The sequence below is a fragment of the Etheostoma spectabile genome, chromosome 6 (genome assembly GCF_008692095.1).
Source record: "Etheostoma spectabile isolate EspeVRDwgs_2016 chromosome 6, UIUC_Espe_1.0, whole genome shotgun sequence".
Classification (NCBI taxonomy): Eukaryota; Metazoa; Chordata; class Actinopteri; order Perciformes; family Percidae; genus Etheostoma; species Etheostoma spectabile.
Window position 1 is genome coordinate 29740699 of NC_045738.1, and position 19979 is coordinate 29760677.

General features: G+C 40.8%; 1 protein-coding gene and 2 long non-coding RNA genes across 3 annotated transcripts in view; 1 reads left to right on the forward strand and 2 right to left on the reverse strand.

Moving 5' to 3' along the window:
* Window positions 1-19979, reverse strand: part of LOC116691164 (uncharacterized) — a 631246-nt gene that overhangs the window by 321944 nt on the left and 289323 nt on the right. The window lies entirely within an intron of this gene.
* LOC116691167 (uncharacterized) lies at window positions 430-19503 on the forward strand. Its single transcript, XR_004332445.1, has 3 exons — window positions 430-442; window positions 14100-14105; window positions 19385-19503. It is a non-coding gene; the product is annotated as an uncharacterized LOC116691167 (long non-coding RNA).
* Window positions 10719-19979, reverse strand: part of LOC116691151 (activating signal cointegrator 1 complex subunit 3) — a 30628-nt gene continuing 21367 nt past the window's right edge. Inside the window, exons 9-12 of the mRNA XM_032518525.1 lie at window positions 18675-18801; window positions 16656-16862; window positions 14367-14542; window positions 10719-12740 (exon numbers count right to left, since the gene is read on the reverse strand). Coding sequence (XP_032374416.1) covers window positions 12569-12740; window positions 14367-14542; window positions 16656-16862; window positions 18675-18801 — 682 coding nt within the window. The 3' untranslated portion in view covers window positions 10719-12568. The remainder of the gene's footprint in view (window positions 12741-14366; window positions 14543-16655; window positions 16863-18674; window positions 18802-19979) is intronic.

Sequence of the window (19979 nt, forward strand, 5' to 3'; positions counted from 1 at the left end):
CCTAAAGATGGCTTTAAATCCATCTAGCAATCTATTGAGATTCTCTTTCATTAGTCATATACTCAGATTGGACCATTATACTAATTTCAGTTTTCACAATTTGTAAAATTGATACACCCACAGCCAACAAATTTGGCATTACACTTGTTAGCAATATGTCATTTTTACCTGCAGATTCAAACAATTGTCAGTTTGTCATGATCTATAATGTGGGGATGTTTGGTGTTAAGAACTGCCACATTTGTAATACAGTTTGGCCTAAATTATGCATCAGTTGTATTCCCGTGGAGTCCTACTGCAGAGAATAGAAGATCCTGAACATATTCCAACATGCACCGTTCAGAAGGGCTGCTAGTGTTGTTTAATATATGACACATAGGCCTGAACTATGTCCTCTTGTCCACATCTGAAATCAAAGTGGATTTTTTTTTTTTTTTTCAAAGTTGGTGTAACCGAAAAGTTAAATATTTAGCTCATATGTAGCCTTTTGTCTAAGAAAATGGTTGGTAAAATAAATGAAAATGTGTAATAAAGCACAACAAGAAAGGTTAATTTTCAATTTCTAAAAGCAGCTATTACTGAGAATATGTACAGTATATGTATATGTGTGTATAGGCCTATACACATGGGCCTACATGTCAAATTCCCACTGATGACTGTGTACTAGCACAATAGAAAGCAATACAGGCCGGCAGGTAGGCCCACTGGATTTTAGTAGAAGGGTCATAGCAAGACCACGTGACAGAGAAGCCCTGAACTGTCTGATTCCATCTGGATTGTGCCCCCCCCCTCACCACTCTACCGCCATTTGTATCTTTGTGGTCGATTTAACACAAGTGAGTAGCTTTATATGTTACAAAACTGTATTTTATAAAGGGGATCATAACTATAAATGCAATATAATTCCCACTGTCTTCATGATTTGCCATATCATTGGAAATGTTAAATCCATAGGCGTAATTTAAGGGGGGATGGGGGGGTTACAGAGTGGTGGAGTCTAATGTATAGTGGGTATACTGTACCACATTCTGGCTCAATCTGAGCCGGGAAAAAATATTTCTATGGGGAGAGAAAATTCTATGAGAAGGAAAACACAGATGACATTCTAAAATCTAATGGGATATAAAGCAGTGAGGGGGCTTTCACATCAGGGACCTAAGCCTGGATCACAGACGTTAACCCCAAAGACACGAGGACAAGACAGGGGCGGGTCGATGAAAGATGAGAAAAGTCTCCCTGCATGTCCTGCAGTGTTAGTTCAGCTTGCTGTCACATTCCTCCACCCGGAACCTTGGAACACAAACATCTGAAGGGAAAGCACTGTCACTAAAACATGTTGTTGTGTATCATTGCACATGTGGTGTAAGTGGGTATATGGAAATCCTGGAGATTTCTTAGTGGGCACCTGTGTATCATGTTGACTACACTACATGACACACACACACACACACACACACACGGCAGGGGGAGCACTGCTCCTCTGGTGGCTGAAACAGGTAATTGCATTGTTTCAAAAATGAGCATAACCAGATATTTTATAGATATTTTAACACAGAACAACTAAACAGTGGTAGGTAATACATCTGATTTCATATACTGCTTTAGTAATTTTTTTTTTTTTCAGGGCTCGGGGTCACGTGACAAGTTGCCCTCACCTGAGACCATTGTTGACCGGTACATATAAATTTGCTGTGAGCTTACTAATTGATTGCGTGTTTTGTAGATTGTAGATTTGGACTTTTCTAAGTTTTATTCCACTTTGTTTAAAAGGTGAAGCGGAGAGGCACGTTCACCGGTTTTGATGATCTGATCACCATGGATTACTTTATTTTACAGATCTTTTTTCTTAAAGTGTCTTGTTTCTTCGTTTGGAGAGGCATCTCAACGGTAGGTCACCCTCATTGTTCACTCTTACTCTTCAGTTGAATTTATCATTCCGCCATCGTCTGTGTATTGCGTTCAGCTGTGCTAAGATTGGCTTTCATAAGGGCCAATTGTTAAGTTGTAATAACGTAATTTAAAATCTGCTTTAAAAATGATTAGCCTATATGTTTATTTAGCATGTTTGTTATAGTTTTTTTTATTTTTCATTTTATTTTTTATTTATGTATTTTTTAATGTCAAACTCAAAACTGGTTGTTGTTTTAGTGAATTTTTTTCCCGTTTTTGTCCCTTTTTTGACATTTTTGCTCCTTGTTTTAAATTTTTTTTTTTGTCAATGGATTATGGAATGTCCAGAATGGTTTTGGGTTGCATTCCCACAGGGAACACATCTGATGGGAGGAACATTTCTGCTGCTTTGGTCATAACCAGGATTTTATTAATTTGTTCTCTTAAAAACAAAGGAAAAAAATCCCGCACTTTGGACGTTAGTGTATAATTAAGTATGTATATCGACTACGTTCCACTTCTGGGATTGCTCCTGAAATTCCGCAGGATGTCCCTCTTTTCGTCCAGGTGTCCGTCCCCTTCCTCGTCCTTTGTGTTGGCGTTCTAACCCCCGGTGGACTAAAGCAACATCTGACCGTACACATGTTCCACCAAAACAAGTTCCTTCCAGAGGCTATGGAGCAGAGGCACCGCCTGGTGCTTAGACGATTGTGATTGGTTTAAAGAAATGCCAATAAACCAGAGCTCGTTTTTCTCCCATCCCAGAATGCTGTGGACTCGCCAGCCCCTCTGGCAATGCGAGACCAGTGCCAAAACAGAAGCCATGCGGACATGTCTCAGTAACAGCACAGGTGTAAATAATTAAAAGAAAGATGGCTGAATTCCATTTAGCTGCTCCAGTTACAGGGTCCTGGTGTTGTGCGTGCTGGCTCGCTGTCACACTCACTGTCATGGCTTACTGGGACACTTGAATAGAACAACGCTGTCCTTAATGTTATTAGTAACACCTGTGCTTTCCCTCCAATCACAATACAGCCTTTACAGGAAGCAACGCGGCCTTTATGTAGCGAGGCAGATGTAAGGGTGTGGAGGCCGGGGTCGTAGTGGAGATGGCCGTGTAGCACATCAGACTACTAGACTTTTCAGAGAATTAAGTTTGCATTCTGTCTCAGGCCTAAAATTACAGGCTTGTTTAATTTCTTTTCATCCATGCTCTGTCAATTCTCACCTCAAGGTTGCCTAAACTTAACCACAGTCAGTGAGCCATACCCGGTGGGAGTGGGACCTTTAACGGTACGGTACCTTAGAAGAGGACTCCACTGATTTAGCATAGCTCTCCTGTAACACTGATGGACTTACAAGGGTTTAAAAAAAGGAATCAAAACCTGCTGCCAACATTACCCACAATGCAACTCAAGCGCTGACAGTTTGGTGGGTTGTACAGCCCACAACAAAAAGTAGAAACACTATTTTTAAAGCCTCTTATAAGTCCTCGGGTTAAAATTGACCCATTTTCAAAACGTTTCTGTCCAAAATTTGGGTTTCTGAACCGGAAATAACTTAACAAGGTGTCATTCTCCAACAGATTTGCTGTTGAGATGTGAAACCTACATAAATCTACCTTTATTTTTTATGTTCCTGCCGGGTTCTTTAATCCCCCGATGTAACAAAGTAGACACACTTCTTGTTTCCAATACATATTTGAAGCCTGTGAGCGGTTATATTTGACTTCTTTTGGGGAGTGGGTTCTCTTCCCTTGCATCCCCCCTGGAATCTATGCCTGTGCCACAGCCAATCAACGAGAAACCCACCCACCAAACGAGAGCAGGGTTTTGGGCGTGACTGTGCCCCGGGTGTGTGTCTTCAGGTGGTAGCGGTGATGTAGTCCAGAGCAGACCGCCTCGCTGCAGCGGACTACAGACGTCTGGTTCAACTCACTTCCTCCTAACTCCCCACCTCCACATTTCTTTCATTTTCAAACGTGTCTCCTCAGACTAAACCCCCGCTGGCTCAGGCAGGGGAGATCCTAGGATCAGACTTTTAGGGGGGCTCAGCCCCTAATGAGATGGTACACAGATAGTGTCACACCCCGCTAAATCAGTCATTTTATTAGCTGATAATCTCTGAGTTAGCTACTGAAAAACAACAGAGGACGTTTTTTTGACACTAATAACACTATGATGGAACTAAAGCTGGCTCTTTAAAAGTCACAGTGACAATGACTAATTTAACACAATGCTCTCACATTCTGCAGTTGTAGCTGTTGACGTTACCAACTTCTTTTTTTTAAAGATTATTTTGGGGCATTTTAGGTTTTTGGACAGGACAGCTGAAGACGTGAAAGGGGACGGGGGGGGGGGATAACATGCAGCAAAGGGCCGCAGGTCAGAGTCCTCTATATATAGAGGAGTAAAGCTCTATATATGGCGCCTGATCTACCAGGTGAGCTAACCAGGCGCCAGCATCTTCTTCTTTGGAGACTACCAACGTTAAACTTCCCAACCGCACTCCTGCTCTGCCTCTGACAGATTAGATAGAGACTCAGCCAAAGGCGGGAGTCTGGCACAGCCTCCTCTGATTGGCCAAAACTAAGTTTCTGTTAACCCTTTACTTGACTGGGTTACAGGTGCGTAGCACCGGAGACAGACACACAGCATATTAAACCTGTTTCAAGCCCTTTGAACCTGGAACTGTTTGTCCTCTGGCACTAACACACACGTTGGCAAACTCCTACTTGAAGAACCAAATTGATAAAAAAATATATAAAAAATAAAGGGGGACTTGAGTCAGACCCTTTTTTTAGGGTCAGCCTGAGATGTGGCTTCTGTGAATGCGTCCATAAACTATTGTCAATCTGTTCTGGAAACATATACATAACCACAAACTGTGGCGAGGTATTTGTAGATTTGTCTTGTAAAATATTACCTGGAACTTTGAACTTTTACTGGAAAATGTAATATTTGGTTTTGTCAGATACAACACTAGCCTATACATGATATGAGAATGTTTTCTTATCAATCTCATAATATGCTTGGCAAAGTTTCACATTCATAAATTTAAATTTGTTTTCAAAAAAGAAATGGAACTATATATCAAGACAATTACTTCATCAGAAAACATAAAGCCATTCAAACTATAAGATTATGCTCCTTATTTAATAGTTACAATTCATTTATTCTCACTTCTTTGCTGACCCCTGGCATATTTTATGTTTATTGTTGTCTTTCTACTCATTTGTTTTTATGTCTACTTTTTATAATTCTATAATTACAAAAAAAAAGTATTGCATTACTTTTACACATATTTGTATGTTTGAATAAAAATGAGATGAGCCCGGCCTGCGCAGAATCGATCACCGGCAATCGCCCCCCAATGCATGCTGGGTAGATTTGTGTCCGACTTGAACCCGATGGGCTCTGACGTCACGCACACGTGGGCAACGATGACCACATGAGGTCAAGCTGGCCGCAGGTCTGAGACGCAGGCGGACCCAAGGGCATTCTGGGAAACGCCCGCCTCTCAGCTGATCTAACAGCTGATTGGCTCAGAATCAACTCAACATGATGATGTTTTATATAAACTAATAGTTTTTGAATCAAAAGGAGCTGAATTGCCATTTGTCTGATTTAAAGGCCTATCCTGTACAGAACACACGTAGCGTGGCGGATAGTGATGTTAAGAAGTCAGAGAGTTGTTTATGTTTAACATCAGCAACAGATCACATGGAGAGCGTTTTGACAGCTACTCCGTCTGAATAAACAACTGGAGACTGTGTTCAGGCTGAGATATGGGTCTGATAATTCTGTATTAAGTCAGAATCAGACCTAACAGGATGTGAGTGTTTCTGTGACTTCCTGTTCAGCCTGAAGGCTCCTGGCATCGGCTGCCAACTGTGCGACTGATTAACATCAGACACTTTAAAAGTTACGTATAGTCCCTTTAAAGGCGTTTCGCTGCAGTCGGGTTTTGCTGTCTCGTCACATTTCTCTCCTACCTCAGTGTCTGAATTTCCAGGGAGGGGATTTATTTGACAGAACAGATGTGACAGTCTGGTGACCCTGAGAGAAGCCCGTGTAGTGGGAAGAATCATTTTTTCACACACCTGCTAAACCAACCGGCTGGGAGTTTTATCTTCGGATTGATGCTTTTTAAACTTTTTTTTAAACTTCTGTTTCTAAATCAGTTCAACACACCCAACCCATGTTTTTGTGTACATACAGTATATATATATATACACACACACATACGCAGTAGTACAGGCTTCTTGCACCACTTAACCCTAACACCAAACGTGTGGAAGAAGAAGTATGCAGATCCTTTATTTAAGTAAAAGTACTAACACCACACTGTAAAAACACTCTGCTACAAGTAATAGTCCTGCATTGAAAATGTTACTCAGGGGCGCCTGGTCGGCTCACCCGGTGGACGGGCGCCCACATAGGTTTACACCTTGACGCAGCGGTCACAGGTTCAACGGTTTATAATACTATTTTGTTTTTTTTATTCTGGGAAGCGACAATAACTGTATCTCTAATCACGCTGATTGGCAAGTAACCAGTAGGATGAGGATGTTCAAAATATAACGTTCTCGTGACAGTCCCTGATTGGCCAACCGTGTCTGGTAACACTGCACTGAGCTGTGGCAACTAAGCTTTTTAACGGGAAGGCCAGGCCCTTATTTGGCCGTGCCCTCTTCATTGGATCCCCCAGCTATCCCACCACAGTGGTCCTATGAAAACAAATGAGGCTGCTGCCTTTTGTACGCAGTGTTGTTGCCTGTCTGAACAAAGCTTTAAAGAGAGAGACAACTGTCACAACCCCCCCCCCCCCCCCCCAAGGTAAGTTCAGGGTAAATATGAGGTTTGGTAAAGGACACATTTAGACGAGAGTCAGCTCTAAACTGTCAGTTTAAGCTCAGTTTTAGTGATAATGTGTTAAATGGGTGAAACGCTGGCTTTTGTTTACCAGAGCACAGCAAGTCTATGTTCCAGCAGATAATTATTAACTTATGCATATTAAAACTTCATGATAAGAAGCAGTCATTCTCTTTCATCAAATGTTACATATTGCCGCAGGTGACGTGGATGCAAGCGTAGGTTCAGATACAAGCGTATGGTTAAAATAAATGCAGGTAAGAGTAGAAGTAACTTTTAAACCAGAGGTCAACAGTTTAAATCCAAAATTATGATATGAAGAATCGTGAAGCGAACTTAGCTAAGTTTTAATATTCTCCAATGCTTAGCTGACAATAGGCTACATGGAGAAAAGAGGTTCCCATGAGGCCAATACCAAAGGAAATCATTACTGATATTGCAAACCAACAGTCCTCCGCAGCTCTGTGTTAGAGCAAAGATGGCTGGCGTATGGATTTCATGGTCTGATGAAATCTCTCTAGGGCTTTTAGGGTGGTGGGGACATTGTTTGACATTTGTATATTTCATTTATATGAGTAATTTCCTGACAATGTTGACTAACCATATTTTTTGCATTCATATACAGTTGTGAGTGGTTTAAAGAAATACAAACAAGCCAGAGTGTTTTTCCCCTATTCTTTTTATACCTATATACCATCCATGTATCCATATATATTATCCATCTATTATACCTATATATTATACCTACCTCCTGCTATAAAAAAATGTAAGCGGTATCTTCATATACCAGTAGTATGTGTACATGCATGTGTACTCTGATTGAATTTGGACAGCCTAAAGGTAAAAAATAGTTATATTTAAATCAGCAGTTAGGAACTTCTCAGAATGTAGTTGGTTTTTGAAGTTAAAACAATTATGTGGGAATGTGTCTTAAAGTGTTTAATTTTCCATCTGATGACCATAAATGACCTGTAACAGCAAACGAGACTAACAATGAAAAGAACTGTTTTAAAAAAACAAAAACATTTTTATTAATTGCCAGGGTCCGATTTTTCCAGCAAAGTCACAAAATGATCGTGGCAGGTAGAACGGCTTTACAGTCACACGTTCTGATGGGTCACAGAACACCGGGAAAGCCTGTCTCTGAGTATCCAGCCAGCTAAAAGGAAGCAGGAGATTCATTTTCTCCTAGAAGTTATCTTAAGGGGTGCCCAGGTAGCTCAGTTGGTAGAGCAGGCGCCCCTATAGAGAGTACTAGAGTAGAGTTTACTCCTCGACGCAGCGGCCCGGGGTTCGACTCCGACCTGCGGCCTTTTGCTACATGTCATTCCCCTCTCTCTCTCCCCTTCCAAGTCAAAGTGATGTTGTCCAAATAAAGGCCAAAAAATAACAATAAAAAAAAGGTTACTTAAGTAGAAGTATGAAAATGTAATCAAAGTACTAAAAGTAAAAGTACTCAATGCAGAAAAATCCTCACATTTAGAAACTGGAAAGGATCCAAGCAGTTCTGTCAATCAACTCAACGTTGTGGACTATATATCATTGGGTAGTAAAATTTATAATTAAACATTGTATTTGATAAACTAAATGTGTTTTGTGTTCAAAAACCTTACTGTGTAAAGTAAAGGTGTGAGATTAATGCAGGTGGAGTAAAAAGTACATTTTGAGCGCCCAGATAGCTCAGTTGGTAGAGCCGGCGCCCACATATAGAGGTTTACTCCTCGACATTTGAATTATCTAATGCTGAGTCCTTTACTGGTACCTTTACCCATAAGGCCACAGTGGTTGTTCTGAGTTGGTTTAGTTCATTAGGTCTCTGGGGTCTATTTCTCTCTCTTTTTTCTCAGGGTATTTACTAAAAAGAAAAGCCCTAAATCCTAAGTTTGCTTCTTTTATACATTGCAATGGTTTCTGGTCAGATAGATGAACACTGAGTCACACGATTATTATTCTAACTGTCGCTGTATTATTCTCCACACCGTGAAACCTTTCACAGTAAATTTACAGTAATATACTGGCCAGTAAACTACGGTTTATTTAAAGTAAGCATACAGTTTTTAAATCTGAAGGGATTTCACTATAGACATACAGTTTCTTACTGTATTATTTGGATTTAGAGTACCAATACCTGTAATCTGTGACATTTGCAGATAGTGCTGATATTATTTCCTCCCAGAATGCATTGCCATTTACAGTATGATCCTGTATCCTATTAAAACAGTAGGCTACTGTGAGATTTTAGCTGTACATTTACATCAAAGGTTTACAGTGCAGGGTTTCTGCAGGTTTCACCAGGTCAAATGTAACAGTTTTTAGCCCTAAATTCGGTTTATCTCAAGCCAAGTATCGTTAAATTTGCCTTTCCCTATAGCTGAAGAATAAAATCTCTGTCTGCGGTACAATCTGAAAGAGACTCGCACCAATCACGTGAAAGCTGATTGGCAGCATTATAAGTTGCACTTTGGTCTCATTTGTAGTTGTAATACAGTAAAATTAGACAACAAAAGAAAGAACTACAACACTACGGAATTAAAAAAAAGAAAATTATTTAGACCTGTTTAAAATGATTTAAGGCCACAACACAATACTCACGAATTCATGACTTAAGGCATAACATTTTGATTTTGTTACACTTTCTAAGAGCGCGAGCACAGAAACCCTGTTCTCTGTCGAGTCGAATCCGTAAAGCTGTGGGATGCTTATCAGACGTTCCCCTCCTCAGTCAATGAGGCGACTTATTTACATAACTCTACAGTAGACTCTGTTACATATTGGATGTTGACTGAAATTGATTTTTTTGAGTAAATGTTGTGGAGCCCAGTTTGTCCAGACAAACTACAGCAGCATACAAAACGGCAGCGAATGCTTGGCTGGGATAAACCAGCCTTTCTCCCCAAGTTAGAAAAGCAACCGCAAACCTGTCGGATCATCTATTAGTGTCTGGAACTCTCCTTCCAGCGGCAGAATCTGGGAAAGGGGGTTCAGACTAGTGATGGCCAAATGAAGCTTTGTGAACCAGTGTATTTATTTTCTGAGCCCACTACATGGCGCTCTTGGTTTTAACCCTCTTGTTGTCCTCGGGTCAAATTTGACCCATTTTCAGGTTTTTCCATCACAAAAAATGTCCCTATGAAATAAGCTAAAAATGTCAACATTAGCAATATCAAATAACTTTGGAAAAAACATTTTAAAAAAGCACCCACAACACTTAAAAAGTGACAAAAATGTCAGAAAGAGCGATAACCTTTTTTCATGTTTAATGGGAAGACAACACAAGGGTTAAGAGAAAGGCCTAAGGCGTTGCAATTCAGTGTATTCTCAACCCTTTGTTGAACTGAGAGCGCCATCTAGTGGGCTCAGAAAATAAAGACACTGGTTCACGAAGCTTCATTTGGCCATCACTAGTTCAGACACACATCTGGCCAAGGGCCCACTTTACACAACAATTGGCTGGGTGTAAATGTACAGGTGTGTATGTCGACAGGGTTTAAACTGCCTCAAGCTCTTTTTTTATTCTTCACACAACTACTTCTGTGAGTTTGTGTGCGTGCGCAACATCATTAATGTCTGGTTACCAGTCAAAAAAATATCAATACCGATACCATTGCCGTGACTTTGATACCGGTTCCTGAACAACACCAATTTTATAATGTCCATTTTAACATGACTCTTTATGGGAAAAATCCTTTCATGTATTTTTCAGCTTCTACGTCAGCATGTATCTCTGTGCAGTACCAGTTTTTCCTGTGTGTCTCCATGATGTACATCCCTAGACAGCCCTATTAGATCTTAGTATAAGCATGCTGCATGGCTATTGGCTCACTGCATACAGACTAAAGCTTTTTTTAAATCGGAGAAGTGGTTGGATGACCTACTTCATCTGAAGAATAGCGAGGCTTTTGAATGTCCAGCTTTCATAGGATTTTCACATACTGACGATGGGCTGTGTTCACCAACTTTTGCAAAAAAGAAAGCTTTATTCCACAGCCACATGTGGAATGTGACAGCCTTGTTCAATCAAGGTAAACATAAAAATATCTTAAAGGGTAACTACAGATTTTTTTCAACCTGGACCTTATTTTCCTATATTTTGTGTCTAAGTGACTGATGGGAACAACAGTCTTTGACATTGGTCCAGTATTAAGTGAGATTGCTACACTTAGCAGCCGCAAAACAAGCTACGATGTAAGTTAATGGGCAATTGTCCAGTTTGTATTTACTGTACCTTCACAAAAGTGCTCGTTTTGCTGCTGACAGTGTCTGACAACATTATGGAAAGGATTTCTACAGAGATAGACCTTTAAAACATCTTAAAGACCTTTCTGTTTAACCAGATATAGCTCTCAAGTCGCTAGCGCTAAACCCACCAGACTCCATTTAAAAAAGCAATACTTTTAGCATGTTTAGAGCTAACATATTTTCACATGTTAATTGGTAAACTATGTGTTTATTTAAACCAAAACTAGAGTTATGATGGTTGGAAAAGCGAAAAGACAACCCAATACGGTTTTTAATAGTTTTTTGTTTCGGTCGACTTTAAATGAAGTGTATTTTACGATGCTAAAATTACTGTTTATTTACATGGAGTCTGGTGGGTTTTGTATGTAAAAAAAAAAGGATCTTACTCTTCAACAAAAAGGTCGACCTCCTTAGAAGTCCTTTCCATAATGTTGTCTGACAACAAGTATTTTTGTAAAGGTAAATATAAGCTGCAACATTGCCCCCCATTAACTTACACTGCAGCTTGTTTCACGGCTGCCGACTGCAGCGATCTTGCTTAATAATAGACCAATGTCAAAGATTGTTGTTCCCATCAGTCACTTGGACACAAAACATAGGATTGAAAAAAAAAATGTAGTGAACAAAAACTTTTCTCTTTGAAATAATCACTAGATATTCTTCTAGATTACCCATTTCACATACTGATATTAAATCATCAGAAAGAAGCAGAAGAGACACAAAGTGTTTTCCTGCACTAACAGCAGCTTCAAATGACCAGAATGCAATGCAGTCACAATACAGATGTTTTAACTAAGAAGTGAAGGTCACTGCTACTGACTACTTTTACATGCACCCTAATATTCCACTATTTTTCCAAATATGATAATATTCATAAATTGATACAGGTCATGTAAACAGCATATTCCATTAAGATATTCAGAAGAAGGCCTTTTTTTTAATACAGCATTTTGTGATTAAGACTAGGGGTATTCCAAAATGATTTAGGGTTTAGAAGCTATCTTTGGACATGAATACAGCGCATTCGGAACATGCGTGCGTCGCATTATGGCCTCTTGTCTGTTCATGGCTTACGGTGAGCTCTGTGCGTTGCTATGGTTCCTGTAAACAAACCAACCCGACAACAGTTTGCAGGGCTGTGGTAGCTGTGCATGGCCAAAAGAAAAAAAACATATCTGTTTGGAAGGAGAAACAGCTACTTTTAAACATTATGAAAGACCTGGATATGAACAGGTTTTTGGACATGCGTCCGTTTTGCACGGGTGCATATAAAAAGGAATATTAGGGCAATATTCATTTTAATAAGCCATGTGAACAGCTTAGTTGGAATATTTTCTTTTTTGGAATACGGGCCAAAACCAGAATAGTGCATGTAAATGTAGTCCATATTAGAGATATTAAGGAGAAATAGATAAGAGATACAAAGTGGGTGGAGCCAAGTAAAGCAGTCAGTGGACTGCACCGATCATCACAAACCAGTGACACTGAAAACAGTTTGAGAATGCCAGGAAGAAATCATTTAATACAATCACTATTGTTTTAGATTCATCCCACTCATCTGATGATCATCGACTTTTTCGGTCAGTCTTCCCCTTGAGGGACAGCTGGGTCACTGAGTCGGACACCTCGGAGTTGACCTGAGCAGAGATGCTGGCGGGTGTTACATTCAGGTGGATGTCGTACTGCTGGTCCAGACCCAAATAGCTGTCACTCATCAGGTACAGTGTGTAGATGCACCTGAAACCACAAAGTACATGGATCAGCAATTAGAACATAAATCTAGAAACACAGTGCGCTGAAGCGTATAGCTGCATCGCGCCGGGAAGTAGAGCTATTTTCATTTCGGCGCCCGGGTTATCCAATCCGTCCGGCTGCGATCGGGGGGGAGCGGCCATCGTTTTGGCATCTCCTGTGTTTGTTCCGCGATCCGCGAGCAAACGTGTCAAGCCGAGCAGGTAATCACATTCAGGAAAGCCATTGTGCAGTCATTTTGCCATTGTGCAAAATAAAACAACAAGTTCATGGTGAATTTGGCTGTCTTGACTTCTCAGCTGTCTCTACAGCGAGACCGATAGATGGGTAACTATGGTAGCCATGCAGTTAAGCTTAAGGAGTCACTGCGCCGTGACGTTAAAACATGATGTATAAATAATATCCACTTCTTCTCATCCATTCAGCCTAGTTCCATATGCAACTTTATTGTATACAGTATATACGGTAAAGGGGTCTCTACTCTGTCCTGCTTTAAACTAAGGGGTCCCTGGCCTAAAAGACGTTGAAGACCCCTGGTTTAAAGGATAAGTCTGATGATATCCTATCGTAAATAGGGTCCATTTGACTCAATCCCCACACAGTCCGCAGTCCTGCTGCCTCAAATACCCACAAAGCACCACGTTTACCAAACGCTTCTGATGCCAGCTACTATTATTTTATTTTATTACACTCTATATTTGTGAGCCATTTTAAAGATGAGCCACAGATGGGGTAGAGAAGTAATTAAAAATGGAGCACACACATTGTCGCGGTCTTTTCATAGTTTCTATCACAATAAGGCAGGGCATCTGAAACTAGCTGGAAGAAAACAATCTTCTATATTCTGGTGAAATGACTGATTTATAATGTCATTCACAGTCTTTTCTTTCCCTGGGCATTGATCAATATGACATCTTAAAAGTCAATAATATTTGAATGAGTTCTTGGACCAGTAGCGGCCATGCATCTCTGAAATTGTGGCAATTGTAAATGTGGAAATGTTTGACCATAAAGATGTGTCAACTATGTTTCTGCTTCTAATCCAGAGCGTTTTTCGGTCGATGCAGTTCAACTGTGTTTACTTTCAATTACTGTACATGGAGGGAATGGGGAAAGCTTGTGTTTATGTCTGGCTTAGTCTATATCAATGACTTTCTGTAATGTTCAAGTGCTGCCGGAAATTGCGCCGGATGCCCCTCTTTTTAGGCCGGATGTCTCTCACCTTCTGCTTCCTTAATGTTGGGGTTAAAACTCCGGTGGATTTCTGAGGACTATGGTTAACTGCTCCTCAGATCTCTGCAGGGTAAATCCAGACAGCTAGCCAGACTATTTGTCCAATCAGAGTTTTCAGTTGCACGACTAACCTTTGAACTTACACGTTCCAGCAAAGCAAGTTCCTTCCCGGGACTATTTTGCAGAGGCACTGTCATTGTTTCCGGTGCTTAAGACAACTGTGATTGGTTTAAAGAAATGGCAATAAACCAGAGCATGTGTTTCTCCCATCCTGCAATGCTGAGTGGGCTAGTCACACCCTCCTCCACAGCGCTGTGGAAGAAGGCCTGGCAATGCGAGACTATGTCTGGCTTTATTCCTCTTTCTACCCATTCTTACTTCCCAGTCTTCTCCGGTGTGAAGAAGGCCACGGACACAGCGGTGCGGTGGCGCACATATGCGACTCGTTTGACGGCCAGCAGCTCCCTGCGATCCACCTCTCCCAAGACCAGGAACCAGCCTTCATCCTTGGCCTTGGGGAACCTCGGTGCTTGGGCCTTACTGTCCTGCTTCCTCTGAAATAAGAGAACAAGTTTATTTTATTATCAGATCTCAGCTAGGGTGGTCTTTACGTGATTTGTGGACAAAACAATTGATCAAATTTGTTTTTAGTTGACAGGGGAATTCAACAGAAACTGTGTTATGCTATGCTACACAAAATAGTACAGCTGATAAAGCCATTGGATGTATTATAAAATAGAGCTGTAACATTTAATTGTCTCAGAAATAATTGTGATTAACAATACAATTGTCTCTTTCAGTCAAATTTAAATATACATTGTATGTATGTATGTATATTGTATTAAAGTATTAATATGTATTAATGTATTACTTTTTTAAAGAAATTAAAGTTTTCCCAGAACACATCTTTTGGTTTCATCACTGTCATGTGACCCAGATGATGTAATGACACAATTACACAGCCTATGAAGTCAACTACACTTCTTTATTTTTTATTATGTGGCTCAGTGGTAGAGCGGTGGCCTGCCAATCGGAAGGTTGGTGGTTCGATCCCTGGCCCTGCAGTCCCATGTCAAAGTGTCCTTGGGCAAGACACTGAACCCCGAGTTGCCCCCGGTGCTGCACCATCGGAGTGTAAATGTGTGTGAGTGTGTATCTGATGAGCAGGTGGCACCTTGTACGGCAGCCTCGGCCCAGTGTGTGAATATGTGTGAATGGTTCCTGGACTATGTAAAAGCGCTTTGAGTAGTCGTTAAGACTGGAAAAGAGCTTTATTATAACAGTCTATTTTCATACATTAAATGTTAGGTCGTGACATTGGATTAGCATTTCTAGCGTTCGCCTTAGCTAACTCCTTCACCAATAACAAAGCGAGGTGGAAAATCAAATTTTGCCTGAACCCCGTGGGGAGGAGGGCCACAACATCATGGCCCCCAACAAGACTCAGCAAAGATTGTTCTACACCCAGGCTTCGACTTCTGGATATTTGGCAGCGTTGCCACAACGGACAGAATGGCTTCGCTTGCATCTTTCTCCGCCGCCATTACAGAACTACAACTCAAACTAGCGCACAATCTCAACTAGAGCTAAAACGATTCCTCGAATAATTTGATTACAAAAAATCCTCGTAGCAAAATGCTTTGCCTCGAAGCTTTGTTAAATTGATGTAACTAACGGTGTACGGTAACCAAAATAAGTTTGACACCACTGGTCTAACGTGTGTGTTTATGTTTGCACCACACAGTAGCGCTTTTAATTTCGTTGTATGTACTCACAATTAAAACTGATTCTGGTTCTGACTATTCACCCTTTGTTGGTAAACAACTCTATCCTTACCTTCAGGTAACTGCAGTGCTAATTACTTTAGTATATTAAAGAGAAAGTCATTTCCATGCTTCAGGTCAGGTATTTAAGAAGATGCCATAGTCATCTGGTTCTAATGCTGATGTCAACAAGAAAAATAAACAAGAAAACCTACGTCATCATCTTTTTTTGTTTTTTTAAGATGATTTTTTTTAGCTTTTCCCTTTATTAAAGTGGATAGACATGAACGGGGGAGAGAGATGGGGAAGACACACAGCAAAGGGCCGCAGATTCAAACCCGGGCCGCTGCAGGACACTCTTACTGAGTGAGCTAGAGGCCTATATTATATTTGAATATTGAATTTGATCCTATTCTTCTACATAGTATATCTTATTCCGATATTTTAACTTTTGCACTATTTTGTATTTGTTTCTTTTACAAAGTAGAGTATTGGTGTTGGCAGTGTTGTAAAGTACTTAAGTAGAATTTTTCACATATCTCAACTTGGTTTTTTAAATTTCTGGAAACTTTTACTTTTACTCCACTACGTTTTCTAAATTAAATGTATACTTTTACTCCGATGCATTTCCCTTAAGCATCTTCATTACTTATTACATGCAAGACATATTTTCATACATTGCAGTGAAAGGTTCTTTCTTCTTCTGTTTGTTTTATTCTTCTTTTTTAATGTCAGACATTGAATTTGATGTTTGTGAAGGAGTGTAAACCCTGAATATGATGCTTTACTATAAAGAAGCCACAATAAAGTTCATAATCACCTTTCTTTTCTAATAATAAAGTACATTTAATTTTACTTTTGATAGTTAAGTACAGTACAGTACAAGGGTATTGTGCATACTGACCCTCTGCTGGCCCAGGTTGATGCGTCTCAGTGACACCTGCAGGACGTACTCCTGGTCAGCGTGGACATCCAGCCAGCGGCTCTCCGCCTTCGGGTTGGCCCCTGCTGCAGGAAGGGGCCGCTCTGTCTCCTCCTGGCTCTCCTCCCACCAGCCCTTCACACTCATCTCAACCTCCAGCACCGGGAGATGACTCAGGAAGGACCATGCCTGACGGGGGAGAAACAAGATGGTCATAGGAGAGGGAGGGAGAGAGAGAGAGAGAGAGAGAGAGAGAGGGAGAGAGAGAGAGAGAGAGATGATGGTTGGGCATTCACACCAAGAAAAGGGATCTGGCAGTTTTTCCACAGGATGGTGACATCTTGTTGTGTTCCTAATGCCCCTCCCCCCCCCAACAAAGCAGAAGTATACTTTAATTAACAATTATTTCTTCCGTCAGATTGTTTATGGATCTCAATGTTTCAGAGTGCACTTCATTTCACGAAGGAAGAGAGAAAGAAAGAGAGAAGGAGGGACTTTGTTGTTCAGGAAACAGTCAGCTGTTACACAAACTCCTGGAGAGTTCAGTGCTTGTGTTTCATTTTCTCGGTCTCACACCGCCTAACCAAACCACACTGTTGGATTGTGTTTCTTCAAAAGTTGAATGTCATTTTTTTAGGCTTCCCCCCTGCGGCTTTAAAGCTTTAAGGTCTTCCCATTCATTGAATGGGAAGACCTGTGTTTTCTGGCAAACGCCTGAGTGTGTGAAGGAAGTACAGAATTGTGAGAAAAAGAGAAAGAAAATGAGAGTTTGAAGAGGGGTCTGTGCTAGATGGACAGATTTGTCAGCTACTGTACAGTAACTCTGCTGTTTGATGAAAGCTTGATTTATTCAAACAGACACTGTTCCCTGGTCTCAGGTGCCTCTTAAGTGTTTTTATGGAGAATTTAACATTTGGCTCAATGCAAAAGCCCCACCATGAGGAGGACATAAGACATAAAAAATATAAAAGGCACAGTGTGTGTGTGTGTGTGTGTGTGTGTGTGTGTGCGCGCGTGTGTGTGTGTGCGTGCGTGCGTGCGTGTGAGGAGAAAAGCCTCTCTGATTCACCCGGCAAAAGCTATTTATGTGAGGATGACTCTCCCTGGGCAAGCCAGACAGGAACGCTGCTGCACATCTAATTATTTAATTAGAGAGGCCGCCACACTCCACACACGGTGGAGGAGTAAAGGTGGGGAAGGAGGAAAGCGGGGACCCTGATTGGGTGAAGCCACAGGGCCTGCTGTTGTGCCCGGACACTCTCATTACTGCTGCAATTAGCACTTAAATTGGAGCTGTAAACCCTATCAATGGAGCTGTAATTGGGGATCCTGGAGGTATCTGGGACCACAGTGACAAGACTGCTCATGGCACGTGACTGATAATGGGGAGTGTGTGTGTGTGTGTGTGTGTGTGTGTGTGTGTGTGTGTGTGTGTGTGTGTGTGTGTGTGTGTGTGTGTGTGTGTGTGTGTGTGTGTGAGACAGATAGATAGTGTGTGACCTGCATGCACTAAATGTTGGAATAGGTCCATTGTGAAGATCATTTTTCTAAAACGTACAATAATAAAGTCCTTGCAATCTATGTTTTTTCATGGTTATTTTTTGTAGTAAATCAACGTTTCCCAAAGTAAATATTTTACTGATTTTGATGGACACTCATATTCCCTGGGGATGGGGAATCACCAGAGGCCTCACGGTACAATATCATCATATTGCAATATTCTGCGATATATTTCAATTTATTTCCTTTTTTCCTACTTCAAATTTTTCCCAATTTTAAATCATGTCCCCAAGAGGAAACTTTGTCAACATCCGTTTGTTCATCTCACTTCAATTTTTATTGCTGCCAAATGGGATTGTCAAGCAGACAAACCAACACATATATAATAACAGACTGATACTTGGCGTCTCTTGGTCGATACAGTATTGCCACGGAAAATATCAAGATACTATGCTGTATCGATTTTTTGTGTTCTTGCTGTGATAATATTTGTAATCTTACCTGTGCAATCTGACTTGATTGAAACTCTTGCCCAACAATAGCAGCGAAAACACCTTCCTTTCCATTGCAGGCAGCAATCAGCTCAGGGAGTCCTTCGATTGGCCTCTCCTTCTTATTTGCCCATTTTCTATGGAGTTCAGAGGGGGAAGGGAGATATTCTCGGTAATGAGGCAGTATCACAACACTTCCTACCTTATGCTTTCTGCCGTTTCTCACCACAGGGACTGCGGGTCTTCCCTTCTCATCCCGCTCTTACCATTTTTATTGAGTTTGGACAAAAATATTCTACAGTGGAGGACGCAGGCCTGAAAATCTTTATGGTGTGTGGTTCTGTGCGCGCATGTAAAAACTATCCCAGTTTGTTTTGAACACTAGGTCCTATAAGTGTGACTGCATGTGTGTTTGTACCAGTGTGGGAGGTTTTCAGAATGTAATTGATGGTGTGCGCTGAGTTGCATTCATAAAGGTGGTAATGCTCACAAACATTTAATCAGATAAACACGGACTAATGGTGCACATAATACAGCTTAAAGTATTTTCCCATGCATTGGTGTCAGAAACTGGTGTAAGTGAAAAGAAATCTTTGAAATTGGTACAGTATTGAGGGAGAACGCTGTCACCGGCAGCCGTGAACCGGGCTGCAATGGGGCATAAGCGCATCGTCAATTTCCGTCCACTAAAAGTTCTGGTTTTGCCACTGACAGGCTCAGATCATTATTCAAGTGTCTGACTACATTATAGACAGGATCCCTACAGAGATAGACCTTTTTGTTAACGAGTAATATCCTTTTGTTTAACCAGACACAGGTCAAATTGCCATTGCCAAAGTCCCCAGACCCCATTTAAATAAACAGTACTTTAAGCGTTTTTAGAGCCAGCATATTTCCACATGTAAATGGGTGAATTGAGTCGTGATGGTTGGAACAGTGGAAAGACGGACCAAGATTGCTTTTGCATATTATTGATATTGTCGACTTTGAATGAAGGGTGTTTTACAGTGATAAAATTCCGAGTCCGGTTTGACAATAGCGATTTAGGGGATGTTTCATTAAACAAAAAAAGCATCTTAGTCTTTAACAAAAGACTTTTCTCTGTAGTGATCCTTTCCATAATGTTGTTGGACACTTAATAACAATCTGAGCCTGTCAATAGCAAAACAAGCACTTTTTGTGGACGTAATTTGAAGGTGCGCAATTGCCAATTAACATTACATTGCAGCTTGTTTTGCCGCTGCAGACTGTTTAATCCTGGACCAATGTCAAAGATTCTTTTCCCATCAGTCACTTAGGGACAGAAACATAGGAA